This window comes from Struthio camelus, chromosome W, assembly GCF_040807025.1.
Source record: "Struthio camelus isolate bStrCam1 chromosome W, bStrCam1.hap1, whole genome shotgun sequence".
Taxonomy (NCBI): Eukaryota; Metazoa; Chordata; class Aves; order Struthioniformes; family Struthionidae; genus Struthio; species Struthio camelus.
In genome coordinates this window covers 45,497,428-45,513,822 of record NC_090981.1, presented here as the reverse complement: position 1 = coordinate 45,513,822, position 16,395 = coordinate 45,497,428, and the positions used below count along the sequence as shown (strand labels likewise).

At 38.8% G+C, this 16,395-nt stretch overlaps 2 protein-coding genes across 2 annotated transcripts in view; one reads left to right on the top strand and one right to left on the bottom strand.

Moving 5' to 3' along the window:
* Nucleotides 1–15,564, bottom strand: part of LOC138064046 (interleukin-6 receptor subunit beta-like) — a 33,975-nt gene extending 18,411 nt beyond the window's left edge. Inside the window, exons 1-8 of the mRNA XM_068924765.1 lie at nt 15,439–15,564; nt 15,193–15,243; nt 11,279–11,390; nt 7,182–7,348; nt 5,945–6,084; nt 3,350–3,491; nt 3,107–3,189; nt 307–517 (exon numbers count right to left, since the gene is read on the bottom strand). Coding sequence (XP_068780866.1) covers nt 307–517; nt 3,107–3,189; nt 3,350–3,491; nt 5,945–6,084; nt 7,182–7,348; nt 11,279–11,390; nt 15,193–15,243; nt 15,439–15,484 — 952 coding nt within the window. The 5' untranslated portion in view covers nt 15,485–15,564. The remainder of the gene's footprint in view (nt 1–306; nt 518–3,106; nt 3,190–3,349; nt 3,492–5,944; nt 6,085–7,181; nt 7,349–11,278; nt 11,391–15,192; nt 15,244–15,438) is intronic.
* LOC104146892 (microtubule-associated serine/threonine-protein kinase 4) overlaps nt 1–16,395 on the top strand; it is a 397,004-nt gene that overhangs the window by 8,636 nt on the left and 371,973 nt on the right. The window lies entirely within an intron of this gene.

Below are 16,395 nucleotides of genomic sequence, written 5' to 3'. Positions count from 1 at the left end.
CTACTGACGTCTACTTAACTTTATGTACACTCCATAAGCCATTCTGATAGGTAAAGCTAATACCTAGTTGTTTCTCTAGCCTGAGAAAACAAAAAGCTCTGCAAGTATTGTTAAACTGGTTGTCTGTTAGCTAATTTCAGTAGAAATACTTTCCTAAAAAAGAATACCAGTCTCACCATGCAAAAATAGCAGCCTAGTAAATATTCAAGAGAATGCTTGTACCCACCCCAAAGACTGTCAAGGTAGTCTAAGGACTGCTCATTAAACTTTTCCACTGCTTTAATGAGTAAATGATAAAGCAAGTACCTGTCGCGGAGAAATCTGGGACAATGTAAATGGTTTGTGGAGACTCTCCTGCTTCGTTATAGGCAGAAATATTAATTCTATAATAAGCCATGGAGAGATTTAGAAGAACTTTTTGGTCTTTTAGAATGATGCGTTTTGGTGAATGCTTGCAACTGTTGGGTACTCTTTCTACATTAACATAGTATCCAAGGATGTTCCTGCTTTGTGCTACCTGAAGAGGAAAAAGATTATCAGTGAGCAATGTTATTATGTCCTATGTAGAAAATCAAGAACAATGACATTATGTAAACAAAATGTCACCTTTGATGATGGGGATAAAATCATACTATTTTAATTAGGTTTTCAGGAATCAATGAAGCAATGCATTTACTTAAATTAAGAACGTGCTTACATCCTATTTAAATTGAGAGGATTTAAGCACAGGATTAAGTGTTTCACTTAATTGAGATCTTGGTTATGTGTATCCAATTAGTAATAACAGCAGTGAAGCAGCTGTAACATTCTGTACATTGCACTGGAACATATCCCTTATAATTAGGACCTTGAAAGTTAGTGAGGGGTGTTTAATTGTACTGTATGCCTCTGAGAATCTTCACCTACTAGACTCTGTTAGGCATCTGGCCTCTTTGAGGATAAACGCTAGTAATTACACTACAACTTTAGGACATGTTATATATCCATTGATACAAATTTTCAATGGTGATGGTCCACTCCTTATTTTAGTGTACTACTCTTCTCCAGGAACTGGAAAGTGAGGGCATGGAAATGGAAATTACTGCAGCCTAGATGGACACTTAACTCTGTATATGAAATTCTGGTAATTCTGTAAGGATTGTTTCTGAGATCAAGCTTCTCTGCTATTTGTTCGTTGACCTTGGCACAAAAAGTAATAGTGGGAAAATGACACAAAGCTAGGAGGGTTATCTTAATGAAGCAATCGGATACCTTTGGAATAACATAGGATAATATTCAATAATTCAGAAGGCAAAGACATACCCATGGGGATGAATTTCTGCTAAAGCTAGAAGCTCCTAGTTTGGAAGTAACAGAAGTATTTCCCAGGATGGGGAGGGAAGAATTGGTGCCATTATTTGAAGCTCTGGTGAAGCTGCCAGAGAACAGTGTTATGGTTCTATCACTAGGCTTTGAAACTGGAGAAGGTTCAGTGAAGCTGGGAAAGGTTTCCATGTAAGAGAAATGATTCCTGTGATATATGAAATAGAGGGCATATTGCACAGGAAGAAACTAGCAGAATTTGGCTTTCTTAGCTTAGCAAGATGAGACTGGAAAAGGCTAGCACTGTCCTATCTTCTGCAGTCCTGCAGGAGGTCCTGTGTTAATTCCAGCTGTGAAAGTAATGCAAACTGCTTGGTTGGATGTTTAGTGCTGAAGCCAGCAAACTCCTGCCTGTTGATCCAAACTCAGTAAAGTTTGAACATTAGCAAAAACAGGGAAGCTGTGGCTAGTCTCTAACATCTTAAAGGTTTTTTTGTGCTTCAGATCGGCTTAAACAAGTAGGACAGTGCAGCCCAAGTTTTCTTTTTTCTCTGTATAACATGTTAATAATTAAGTACACCCCTTCCTTCTAGACTTTCAATATTTATTGAAGCCCTCTGGACTTGAACCTCATTTAGTGTAATAGACTAGTACAAGTATTTTCCTGAATGAAGGTCCTAGCCCTGATCCTATATTTAATATATGTATTTTTAACTAAAGTGCTTGGATGGAGAATATTTTCTTCTTTTAGCTTAACATTTAAATTGGCATATACAAGTATTGCTTTATCCCCAAATGAATCATATACTATGCAACTTTGCCTTCTTATAAGGAGATAAGGGAATAAGGGGGATATCTCATCCTTATCAGAAGATGAGGTACTATTTTCTCTGCTATCTCTTTTTTTCCCCTTTAACAAGAACACAAGGGGTAATTACAAAACTCTCCCCATCATCTAATATTTCAAAACTCTGCTAGTTTCTGTCCTTTCTGCCTCTGATATCTTGTACAGCCGACTTCTGTAGAAGACATTAAGACATTTTTTTTCTCAGAACCTAGATAGAATTCATTTCTATGCAAAGACCTTTGTTAATACCTTGCTCATCAAAGTTACCTGTGGGATCATGGAGTGTGAATGCAAGACTGTCAGTTGGCCATTTTTTACTGAGACCACTTCATCTGGTAAAATTGACTGATGTACAGTAGTCAGTCAGCTGATAATGACACCTGCTGCAGAAGAAGGAATGCTTCTGTCTTGGAGGTTTGGACTTTAAATATCATTGTGGGAAACATGCAGCTAGATGCTGTTCATGTAAGTTGGTGGCTCTCCTTCCTTCCTGATTAGAATATATCTCTTCTGAATTTGTAAAGTAGTAGCTTTACTACATGTTTTTCTAAAAAGTGTGGGTCTCTTGAGAATATGAGTGCTCCTTAGGAACACGTGAAATGCAGGGTGTTGCTTGTGTAGGCAAGCTTAATTCTAAGAGGCAAACCTGAGACACACCAGTTCTTAGAGTGAGCTGCGAAGAATCTTTATTCTAGTCAATGATTTGAGCCTAGAAACTGCTGCTTGAGCAATTTTTCAAGTTTATAAATTGGTGTAGTATTTCCTTTTGGGTCTGTAGCACCCGAAATACCACCCTACAAATTTAGTGAGTCCTGAAGGACGAGTACAATATTCAGTGCCTTTTGCTTGTACAATGCGGTCCCAATACAATGTGAAAGTATTTTTTTTTTCCCTGCAAAGTAATAGATTAGTAGCATGGTTGTAACAGAAGAAACTCATACCCAAAGTGAACATTACCTCCCACTTAAGAAGAACACTTCTTCTGCCTGGAGAGATTTCTGTAGTTGTGTTATATGATAGCATTGGCTTGTTAGTGAGCTCTGGTAAACATGAAAAAGATGGAGATATGCACTCATATGAGTCAGTTTACGCTTCATATTTTCAACAGTATCTGACAACCCTGTTTTATTTGATACAAAATTTGAAAAGGCTTTTACATTGATGCTTATTCCCAGAACAACAAAACTGTATTTCACTTACTGTGAGGGACTAAAATCTCTCTACTCCAAACACAAACACAGTGGTGATCCTCCTTGGCTATGCACCTGAGCTGAACGATGTATGAAGACGTAACATTTAAGTTTGAAACTGTGATGTTGACAGAATTGTTTTCTATGCTCACCTGAAAAAAAAAAAAAGAGTTTTATATGTGTGGCAGCAATAAAATATGATCTTATATGAACTGTTTTCGGAGTCCAGGACCAGTCTTATGACTACAGTTGAAAGTAGGGGTCCCTAACATCACAGAGGAATTACTGCACACTTTGTCCCGTTCCTTTTTCGTTCTTTGAAGGCAGGTTCTCTGAATGTTTTTCCTGAGCCCATCCCATTTAGCATGTAAGCAGTAGCTTAGACCTGTGCATTGCTTTTAAAATCAATTAGACTTAAAAATACTGAAGAACAATCACTGACTTGACTGAGGTCCTTGCTGGCATTCTGAAGGACAAGATGTCAAGGTTGAATGAAATATTGCATGTGGATGTGTGTACACACACACACACACACACACACACACACACTTATATCCCCATACACCCTTTCTCTCCAATGTTACACTATGTCTACATGGATCCATAAGGCTGATTATGTGAGGGGCATGGCTGGGCTGAATATGTGACTGCCTACGCCTTAGCACCTCAGAACTACAGTGTATCTACAACTGATGACAGCATTAGAAATCGTCAGTGACTGTACAGGGAATGTAGATGGTTTTTGTACAAAGACATCACCTGTGTCTAAGGAAATCTCTGAGCTGAAAACTGTAGGAAGCAGAGAAAATATCAAAGAAAAGTATTGCTATATGCTTGCACTATTTTATACTCTTCCCTAGCCGTTATTTTTGGCCACCATCAGAATACAACATCCTGCGTTACCTTTGCTCTGACCCATTCTGGCTGTTCTTACGTTATTGGCAGAAACGTTATTGCAAATTGAAATATTTATTTTAATATTTGTCTGATAGGAAGTTTTGTTTGCTAAATATATATTTCTTAAAACAAGACAAAAACGAAAAACCAAACCACTCTTTGTGGCCAGCTCTTCTCTTTGGTTTTCTGCAATGCTTTGCTTTTTATAAAGGTTGTAATTATCTACATATATTTTTGTTACTAAAAGTAGCTTGGTTACAACCCCCCTCACCACCACAATATCAGAGAAAGACTCCAAATCTCTTTGACTGTTTTTGTAAAAAAGAACAAGTGTGGGGTGAGTTGGACTTAGGATCCCGAGTGTTCTACAGTACATTAATCTTGTTCTCGGTAAATGCTTGCTATTGTTCAGCTAGTTTTATATCTCCTCTGTGCCTGAATGTACACACTCACCCTTTTCTTCCAAGGCTATGTGTAAATGCAGCCTGTATATACACAAGTTCACAGGATCAGCTGGTATATGGGGGATGATGAATATTCATGACGTGCAGTCTTAGAGTACTCAGTCACTTTCATCATTCAGTGTAACTGTCTCTTCTAGTCCTTCATGTTAGTCACTTGAATCTCCTATCTCCCCCGTCTCCAGAACCTGTAGTGCCCCATCCTCTCGTTTATTGTTCTTAACTTTCTGTTCCTCCATATGGAGCGTATCGGACAGTCTGTGCATAGCTATCTACTGTACTACCAGGCAGAGAATGCATGGGTATCTGGCTGTCCTAGAACAGTCCAGGATTCGTATCACTGAACAGAGACTTTTCCAAGGATTGCACATTCTTTGTACTGAGATAAAAGCTTTCTGAAGTGGAGTTCTTAATAATCCTAAACAATAATCCTTCTTAAGAGGCTAAACAAAGTGTCAGGCCAAACGAAGTGTCGGCTACAGGAGAAATGAAAGAAGATCCCAGGTTTTCTGATGTAAGAGGGAAGAACTGTAAAAGAAGCAGAGACACTCCTGAAAGAGTAGAGATGCTTAAGAAGTGGAAACTGCTTAAGCAGATGCTTAAGAAGAGATGCTTAAGAAGTTGCATTTTAGACCCTTTCCTCCCTGGGGTTCTGTCCTGGCTGATGCCTTCATATTCCTCCTCCAACTACAGCTAACACAGAGCTTGAATAATATTTTCACTGTTCTATATCCTGTCGTGCATCTGGAACTGATCTTGTATCACCAGCACATTAAGTGCCTTCTTGTCAAAGAAGAAAACTGGTGCAAAACAAAAGCATAAGGTATGAATTGTTACCTGAAAATCACAGCATCCTGGTCTCTAACCTGTTTGAAAATTTAATGATACCAGCAAAAAGAGTAATACTTAATGAAGTGTTATCAAGACTCTGGCTTACATAGCATTTCTGATACCCTTTGTGGATCTTCAACTTTTGCAGTGTTTTGCTGATCATTACAGTGTCTCACTGACTTAATGAGCCAGCTGACATAGCGTTCTTGTTTTTCTCCTGTGTAAGACTATACATCTTTCTCTCTCAGTTCAGAATTTATCAGAACAAAACTAACAGGAGGCCTTTATGTGATTCAGCTACAAATTGTGCATGTTCCGTGCCACCTTGCTATCTGCATGTTATGTGGGCTGTTCATTACTGATCTTATAGTAAATCACTCCAGATTCACAAGCAACTGTCATCTGGAAGTACTTACCAACGTCCACTGAGTGGATTCCGTGAGTGCCTCTCTGTATCTCAGCTCATACTTTGTAGGAGTTGCAGACAGGTCCCATTTTATTATCACTTGGTTTGTGATCTGATGAGCACTTATGTTAGATGGTGTCAAGCACTTCCCTAAAATGGGGAACGTGCAGATGTTATCAATACAAGTGTAGCAGGAAAGCTTTGGTAATTGTGTCTGTCAGGTGTGTTTTACTGAAAAGAAATTAGAAGACTTGGCTCAGAATAGTGAACACTGAAAGACTTTTAAAAGACTGGAAATAAATTATTACTAAATCTTTATGATATCAGCAAAACAGTGTTGCTCCTCTTGCCTGTCTTTTGCGGATGCTTCTGCTGATTTCAGGAAGACCTTTTTTTGTAAACAGATGCTTTTCTGAGTGAGCCTGAAAGGCAAAATCAAAATGTCGAGAGTACCTATAGTCATGAATTTTAGAAAAATTTCCAGAACTTTTTAATGGGTTCCAACTTCAGCGACTGTGTTTAGCTATATAATTTTGTGCTCAAATACATTTTGTTTTCTCCTTTGATACATGCAAGGTGGCCAAGAAGCCATAGTGATAATCTAGGTCTTACTGGTAGTGCCCTCAAGCAGTGAGAAGCATCGTTTTTTCCTGGACTATAATTACTCTGAGAAGGCCAGGTTTTGGGAAGTTCTTGAAGTTATCGCAGTGCTTGGTTACTAGAAAGAATCTCTGAATAAACATCTAAAATGAATAGTTCATTGTTTTTTGTTTTTTAAATCTCCTCTGCAGCACTATGTAATGGGTGAGTGGCCTTAGAAAATGGTCAAAATTTGAAAAGTTTTCTCACAATGCTCATATTCTATTACTAGGATTCCTTAGATATAGGGTACTGAGTCAACCTGCTCTTTGTAAACCAATAAAGAAGTTCAAAAAACCATCAAAGAGAACATAGGAAGCTGGTTAAGTACCGTACACGTGTATTACTGTATATTTTTCTGGATATGACAAAGAATCTTTATAGTCTAGCAAGTGATTTAAAGCAAAATCTTTCTGCCATAAAAGCTGATAGACTTCTGCTCTTGCTGTTAGTGAAGATTTCATCCAAGGGAGCCAAACTGCAGCTTAGCTCTCTGAATCAGTAATATGAAAAGCTGCATTTTGGGAGTTATAATGTTGGAAATAATCTTTATCCTATCACTGTTTCAGCTAGGAGTTGCAGTAATACAAGTTGTGAAAATGCTGTACCTGCTTTGCTTGGTGTAACAGAGATGTTCTTTCCTTTCACACAGCTCTCATGGGCATCATTCACAGCTATCCAAATAGATGCAGAGCGTTTCATGTAAATATCCTTTCGTTCTATTGTGATGGAAGGTGATGACGTGTTTCTTTGCAAAAGTTTTGTGATTCTATCCCTTCCGAGAAAGGGAATGAGAATGAAAACCAAACATTTTATTGGATTATCATATACTATTTTTTCAAAAAGACATCATTATAGCATTGATAGGTTTCCAGGTAGCTATGTATAACATTCAGCATCTGGAAATCTTGAGCAGCTTGAAACAGTGAGTGTAATTCTAGCAACCTAGTAATTTTAGCTAATTTATATTTGCAAAAGACTTGTGTGGTAGAGAACTACTAAATTCTTTAAACTTATAAGGTACAGATAGACACAAGGCAAAATCTGTATAGCCTTCTTCGGTGCTTCAAATGGGATATAAACAGCATTTGGAAGGCATGAAATTAGGTTAAGAATCGATTCATAAAGTCTGCAGCTACAGCTATTTGCCACCTACCATAGAGGCACTTACATTCATTCTGAGCAGCAAAGTTTCCCAGTTGTCTAAATATAAATTACCACAAAGGTATGAAAAAACTCTGGTCTTATATGAGTTAGGTGCCTCTCTGACCTAAACTCTGATGCTTTGCAGGCAAAGATGTTTAAATGCCACCTAAACTCCTCATCCCTGTAGACTTGTCCTTTGTAATCTACTGTGTAATCTACGTGGTACAGAAAGTCCGGGAGGTATCCTTATTTTCATCCACAAACAGTGGTTGCTGGTGCGTGTGGTGACTGGTTGCTGTGTGTTCATAGTTACAACATTCATCTAGGAAGGGAACTCTAGGTTCTGCTCAGCTTGAAGGTTATTAAAAGTTAGGCAGCCCAGACAAGTATCCTGCTCTCCAGATTTTACATTTGTACCCTATACTCCTGTAGATACTGCAGTACTTACTTACCCTGGAGGTGTGTAAGCAGGTACTCTTCTTACCATCCTAAGTTACTTGCCTTGAAGAGCACTTTTCCACATATGAAAACAAAAAAATTGAAGTCTCTTTTGACTTGTCTGATCTAACATGGGTGTTTTGAAGAGTATCAATAATATCAATAGAACAAATGCATGTCAATTATACTCTTCCAGGGGTATCTTCAACTGCTTTACTCGTGCCTCGTTGTACAAGGTCAACTGTACTCCACGTCAGCGTACAGTATCTGCAGTTCTTCAAATACTTCTTTTCCCCCTCAGCAGCCTTGTGAAATGGCTGAAGCTGAGCCAGCAAGAACGAGTACAGGGCAAGCCTGCCAAGTACTGAATACATTTGTAAGATTGCTGCAGAGTGCCTTCGACTCATGCTAACTGGACAGTCAAGCTTTTATATATTAATGATTTTCATAACTGTCATGTGCTTCACAGCAGACAATTGAAAGATATTTTTGTGCTACCTTGATTCTCAGCCAAACCAGTGGCTGGCCAGATGTTTACCATAAATTCAAGCAAAGCCAATGGCCATAAAGTATGTTGACTGCCAAGAGCTATTTGAGGTCAGTTAGGCACAGTGGTGTGCTTTGACTAAAACCCTTTACTGCAGATAGGAGTTCACAGAATCACAGAGTCACTGAGGGTGGAAGGGACCTCTTGCGATCATCTAGTCCAACCCTTCTGCTCAAAGCAGGGTCAGCTAGAGCAGTTAAGAGTGAGGAGACAACTGGAGCAGGAACCAGTCCTGTGTGCATATGTCCCCTGATTCCTTTGTGCGGTGGCAACCTACCAGTTTCTGGGCTCGCTGAAGCCAGCTGAGCTTTTGGCCTTTTCCTTTTCCCTGCTGTGAAAGTTGAAGTTCTACAAAATGTTCTATGTGTATCCAGTAGCTGCAGAAGTGTGGTCTTGGGAAGTCCACTATTGGGGAACTCTGTCTGGGACTTAGGATGTGAATGCAAAGAATGTGTGAATACAGAGGCTAATGAATAAACATCTAAAGAGAAAAAGTTTAGCTTTACTTTAGTGAGTCCTCACCACTCAGTCATGTTTCCCTAAGGAAAAGCCCTTAAATGGCAGGCTGTTTCTGTTCTGCTTGTCTCTTTTCTCCCTCTCTCTCATTTACCCTCTGCCTCACACAGAGCAGATTTCTCAAGGCTAAAGCTGTGCCAGTTCAGTGTTCTTAGAAAGAAATGGAGTGCATTTTTTAATGCTAGGCATAGTAATTGCCTACCCACATATTTCTAGTATTAAATGTGCTAATCATGATACAATATTTAATAACTGGAAAAAAAATCGCTTGACGGTTCCCCCTATCTTCTGCTTCAGCCTAGCTGTGAATCAGCCATTAATACTGCAGGGCATGATCTTGAATGCTTGGTTAGATCATCTCTGTAGAAGTGTTCTTTAATCCTTTTCTTCCTGGCATCCAAATCATAAGGAATAAGAATAAGGAAGAATTTCAATTTCAGACTGAAGTTACTTGCAGAAAGTGGTGACGTCCTCTTCTAGTCTTTGAAGGGGCTTTTCTCATGCTTTATTGTTTTTTTTTAAACCCAGTAAAAAGGGAGACAAGTTTTTCTTTCAGAGCATTGAACTGAAGTCTAGGAGACTGTGGTTCAAGTCCTGTCTCTGCTTTGGGAAAATCAATATTTCTGTGATGCAGTTGCCTCCCTCTTCACCCACCTTCTCTTTCACTCTTTTTCTGCCTTCGCAGTTCATAATGTCAACTCTGCAGCTTAGGAATAGCACAGACTGAGTTTGGCTGGGGACTCCAAGAGCAACAGATACTTTAGCTGATAGCATCTCTATAGAAGCAGAGCTGTTTCACAGATGCTTTTACCATTCCAAGAAATCGGGGCTTTGAAGACTGAAGAGGCAGGAGAGCAAATACAGTGGGGTACTATTGCAACTAGGCACCTGCTGCTCTTTCCAGTGGGAGAATACAGAAGCCGGTGGGGGAGTAAGCACAGCTCTGCGGTGGCTGCTTGCTACTCTGCAGTATGCAGGAGATTACCCTGGGGAATTTCCCAGTGTAGTGACATTTCATCAGCATTAGGAGGTGCTCCTAACTACAGCTCTTTTTAATGCAAAGAGCGATGTGTTATGTGGCAAAATAATCAGTAATGAACATCATAATTTGCCAGTGCAACAAAATACTTCAAAATTTATTTTTCCTATGTGCCGCATTTGACGCCTCCCTGCATACATGTATAGCATAATATGTAATGCATAATAAAAAAACAGCTTAACATGGTTTTTACTTGGAATGCATTAGAGTGTGGAATATTCAATGGGAGTCAGTAAAAGTAGAGAAAAATAATTGATTAAAGTGATATTTGACAATAGTATTTCAAACAGACGTGCTGGAAGTGTGGCAAGATGTATGATGCTCTAGCAAATTATCAAAAGAAGAAATCATTGCTTCTCAGATAAATATGATTTACTGAGGATTTTTTTGCAAGATCTTCCCCATGATATCTCCAGTGGATAGTGAAGAAAACTGCAGGTTTACTGGCCTCATTTCCTTCCTCCACAAAACGGCGACTAATTTATTTACACAGTTGCTCTGTTATCTTTTCTTGAAGACCAGGAGGGGTGACTGGGGTTTCAGGCTGGTCAAAGCTTAATGAATCTGTGCAAGAGGCAGGTACTCACATTTGCTACTCCTGAAGTCCTCCCATTTTGGTCCTTGGGAGCTTTGCCAGTCGTCCCTCATGAAACTAGGAAGTGGTAAGCCACTCTTCCTCAGATTAGACAAAGTGATTGTTGACAGTATGCACCTATTTCAGAGTTTTCTATGAATCTGTTCCATTCCTTTTCGTTTCTTGCACTGTCTACTAACCTAACAAGTTTTGTTTTGGCACTCGGTGCGCTTCTCAATCTTTCCCCTTCCCCCAGTTTGGAAAGCGCAGCTCTCACCAGATCAATAGGTCGTGATAGATCTGTGAGGTCTGAGGAAAGATTTTGACCATTACGGTGTAACAACCTACAACATGATGAATATATCGGGACAGAACTCAGGCAGGTAGGAGTTAGGCCAAACTGCGGTGACAGCTTTTCATTTTGTGAAGTGATGTTTAGACTTACCATTTTAAGATTACAGTATAAGTAACAGTATATGGAGCAGTGGGTACTGGCAACCAGGTACATGTGAGATCCTCACTTACTTCTTTGTAGCATGTCAACTCATTGTCCCAATCTGCAAGATGAAAACACATGGACTGGAAAAGACCCATCATAGGCAGTAATTTTCCATTAACAGGGGTGAGTTGACTACTAGAGTCAAAAGACAAAAAATATAAAACAGCTATACCCTCTTGCGCAAGGAAATAAATACTAGCCGTACGACTACCTATCTGGGTTTACATTCATTAATGCTTAGAACAAGAGACAGAGAGATTTAGAGAGATTAAAGGTTACCAGTCCAAACGTTTCCAAGTAAAATCTAGTTTTCCTAGGTAAATAAAAAAAAAGGACCATTTTCCCTGTGTTTTATGGTTCCGTTACTCGCTACTATATGGTTCTGAAATGTGTGCCATGGTGTTTCCTGCAGTTTTGGTGTCATTACGCTTTTGAACTGCTTCTCTCCTGTAACAGTGCCATCTTACTTGCTGCTTGTTTCTGCATTAATTTAAAGTTTAAATTGTTTTTCCAACTCTGAACGGAATATCTTGTGTATACAAGATACAGGAAACATTATTGTGTTCTTTGGGTGCAAAATTTGCAGAGACTAATTGTGTATATACAAGTAAGCATTTGTAGCTTTTGACCTTCTGCTTTGGTAACCTTGAGGAAAGCTATTGCAAGGTAATCTGCCTAAAGCAGATCATAAAATTACTGTGCACCTCTGTCTCAACAAGCATGCAATTTTTATCTCCCAGCTCCCTGCTTCTGCATAGTTCAATGGGACCTGGGTGGCATGGCTTAAATGTTTGCTGTTAAGCACAAATTTGTAGACATTTTTCAAAGTACGAGGCCAGAACTGAGACATTCGTAGACCTCTCACTCATTGTGAAATTAATTCTCACTCTTAGAAATTAATTCTGAGCAAGTAAGTGGAGGAAAAAAAAAGAAGAGCGAGAGACTGCATTTTAATGCTATCATGGGCCAATGTGATGCTTCCAAAATTTCAAACCTGCAAGAATTACTGGGGAGTTTTCTTGCAAAGCATTATACCACTGTAGCATTAGACTAATCAGCAGCATTAGAGCTGACTACACTGCAGAATTACTTCAAAACTACCAGTCATCTCTATCTGGAGTTCAAAATAATAGACTATTGCTGAAGAATGACAATATACTGTTTATACCACCAGCTTCATACTGATGACATTATGAAGCAGCAGGAGAATAAGCTGAGATACAAAATGACTCTTACTTACCTTTTTTGTAAGAAAAATATATGCTTTTTGCAATTAAACATATACATTTTCCAATGAAAGGCACATTAAACACTGACACTCCTAAAGGAGCTAATCTTTTCATCTCTAGTAGTTAAGCTTATTTCAGTATTTCAGAAATTTTTCATCAGAAACTTTAGTCATAAAATATGCTTGTTTTCCTTTTAGCTTTGTGTCTTACTGCCTGAACTATTGATTCAGAAATATCAGCCATTATGTCTCGAAGTACCACCCATACTTTTAAAAAAAGATGCAGAAATAAAATGTAGGGTAGGATTTTTTTTTCTCTGTAAAGATGTAGATAAGGATTTTGACATGTACGCGATACTGAAGGTGATAAAGTTGAATGTTTCCTGATGAGTACAGTCACATGTTCCTTATATCTAATAGGTTTAGCTATTTGCCAGTAGGCTTATCAATCTTGAATAAGAAATGTTTTTGCTATTTGGAAAGTATATATGAACATCTCGAGTTACAACATGACTATGGTTCAGAGCAATTTCTTCTTAAAACTTCAGTTATAAATTATCTTCAGTATTCCCTTCATCATTCCTGTGGCAGCTGTATATTTAAATTAGAAGCTGATTTGAACCAAAAAGTATGTCAGACGAGTATGGCTTAATGAGTGATGAGGTTAATCAACAGGCAGACTTCCAGAGCCCCGCTCCATGACGCCTCCTTTCTCCTACCAGAGGAATGTGTTCTTCTCATGAATTAATGCATCAATTTAGGTGTGTGTAGCTTCCTTTTGTGAAGGTAGAGATCAGTTCATCCTTGTTTCTATGGCAACATTAATAATAATTGTGAATTCTTTTCTTTCCTGGTCCGACCACCAAAACAAATTTTGGTCACCCACATCCTGGACACTTTTACATCCTCCTCCTCTTTTAATTTGAATCTAGCCTTTCATTTCCTTGGTGTTTCTTTTTTTCTTTTTAAGAAACACCTGGAAATAAAGCCCTTTTGGAAATGCTGAAACGCAGGTACAGTATGTTTGTAGCGTCCTGCTGCTGAAACTATTTGCAGCAATAGTTCTGGAGAGACTGATGAGGGGGAAAACAAATGGAAACATTTTTCATCCTTCTAGATTTCTGCTAACTTCTTCCCCAGATCATTTCCATTAACAGAGACCCCAGTGGTGACTACAATGTTGCAGACCTGCGTCTATTTACAGAAAAGAAGGGGATTGTGTGCTTTGAAGAAGCAGAAGGCTTGTGATCTTACCAAAATCCTGCTGTCTCTATGAGACAACATTAGAACAGGCAATGCAAAAATAGTAGATTTTAGAGATGGAAATGGTATATTAGCGCAGCCTGCCCTGCCCTGCCAATGTACTATGCAACATTCTCCAGGTCAGTTTTACATTACTCACATGATAATCCGCTTACCATTTAATCCTGGATATAATGAATGTTACGCTCTGGTTCCTTATTTGTCCTATAGTTGTGTGTATTTGTCTGTACAAGCACATTCAGTTTAATTGTGTTCCTTTTACTTTTACTGCACTGCTTCCCGTTAAAGGAGTTACGTATTAGTTTTCCCAAGCCTTAGAATAGCGCTAGTCTTGTACCATGACCGCGCTCTAACAGCTATGCAAACCAAGCCAAAACCCTTTCCCTGTTCCAAAGACCTCACAATCCATTGTATTCAGAAAAAGAAAAAAAAAAGGTGTCATTTTTACACTCTATAACTTTTTGTTTTCCTTCTCGCTTATCTGGTGGAATTTTCAGCAACGCTTTAGCAGACTGTAGGCTGATGGAGTAAATAGCAAGGAGCGGAAAATTATCCGTGGCTAATTTCAGAAAAATACTGTTCACTGATGATGCCCCATCCAGGGCCATTATGTATACAAAATCCATCTGTAGCTATTAGCAAGTAGGATTTTTTTTGCCTATAACAAATTCAGTATGAAATACATCAGGTGGCCAACAGCTGCTGTGCACTAGCCTCTATCCAAAGGTGTTAGACTTTTTGCCATTATATTAACAGCAATTTGTCAGTTGAATCTGAAATGTAAAAAGTTTTCAGACATAAACATTATGGCTTTTAGTGTCTTCTAAAATCGTGGTAGTTGGTCTAGAGATTACAAATTGCCTCAGATACACTCCTGACTGGTTGATAACCTCTACATGGCAGCCAGCGCTCTATTATCATACAGACAAACCTACCTGTGCTGTGAATGTCCTGGGCTCTTTTTTTTCCTTCCAGAAATCTGAAGATGTTTCCTTTCAAGTAAAATTTCGATTCCTAACATTTGTAGTCAATTAAAAGCGGTCTTAGCAGCTTTAAAAGAGAGGAGCTGAAGTGTTAAGAGGCAGATAGTGTCCCGAGTTTGTGGCGCAGCCACTAGGCGGCCTCTAGAAATAAGAAATGCAGGCAGTTGTGCCTTGAGCCCCGCACACTTCATCCCTGCTAAGTGTGCTGGGTTTTTGTAAACTGGCAGAAATTCACAGTTTGTGCAGGCTGGATTTCAGCCCAAAAACTATACACAAATATTTTAAATCAAAATTGACTATGAAATCATTTCAGCTGGCTGATTTCTTTCAGCAGTGATAGTCATCTTTGCAATTACTTAGTTGTCGCGTAAGAATTATTTACCTACCTGGAAGCTGCTTGCAAAATGGAAAGTCCCAGTGTGAGCAGTTGCAAGCATCTGGGGAATAAAAAGGGATAAATTTAATAAGAAAGCAGCAAAAGAAATGGGAAGAAATGTTACAGATTGTTGTTTCTTCTATTCAGAGAACTTAGTTCAGGCATTATTTTGGTCATACATGCTTGCCTTTGAGTAATGTTAAGATTTCTTACTATTTATAAACAGCAGTAAGTTGTGCAACAAATGAAAACTCACCTATTTCAAATAAAAAGATAGCAACGAGCAGTGAGAAGTTCTTCATCTTCTCTGAAAAGAAGCATAATGATTATCATCAACGTTACACTCTTTAGTCTATTTTTCACACTTCCTCTTCAAACTTCCTATTCATTCCACTACCTATAGTATTACTGGCTGAATACAAATAACTTGCATGCTTGTGACACACTCAGTTACACTGTGAGGGACACTCAGGCTCCCAGGTATTAGTCGTATCTATGAAAACCTAACTTAACCTTTCTGAAAAACAGAAACTTCCCCCTTTGTGCTGGTAAGAAGTCCTGATGAGATTCTTAGAGGTATCTAAGATACCTCTAATCAGCAGTGCAAACCTCATTAAGCTTATTAAGCTTAAGTACTTTAAGCTCTTAAAAAATGCTAGTCTGGATGTCTGTGTGAATTACAAATACCGATATCAATGAAAAGTAAGTCAAAGTCATAGTATGAATGCTTAGATACTACAAGAATAACAGCAGCAAAAGACCCTGTCTGTCTTCTCTTTCTGTCCTCCTCTCCCATTCCCAGAAATTTCACCACTGCTAAGACACTGTACCTTCACGCTGTCGGCAGCAACGCTGGAAGCCCTAATGTAGACAGAAATCACCGTAGCTGTAATCAGATGTGACTACAAACTCCACATGCATTAAATGTGGTTAGAATACATTTAAAATGACTGTGGGCATGGCAGCCATCGTAGCCGTTGCTGCTGAAGCAGTAATGGGAAATTTTCTGAAAATTTCACTAGTGTAGGAAATTTCCCTTCTGTGCTTAGTTAGTTGCAGGCAGACACTGGATTCAAACCTACCTGGTGATAGGCAAATTATTAACTTATCTTGGGAACCATTGCATATTTCGGGTTGAATACTGTATAGCAAAAAAAAAAAAAAATTCTCTTTGAAATGAATCACTTTCTTCAAGAGAGAGTTACAGGCATGC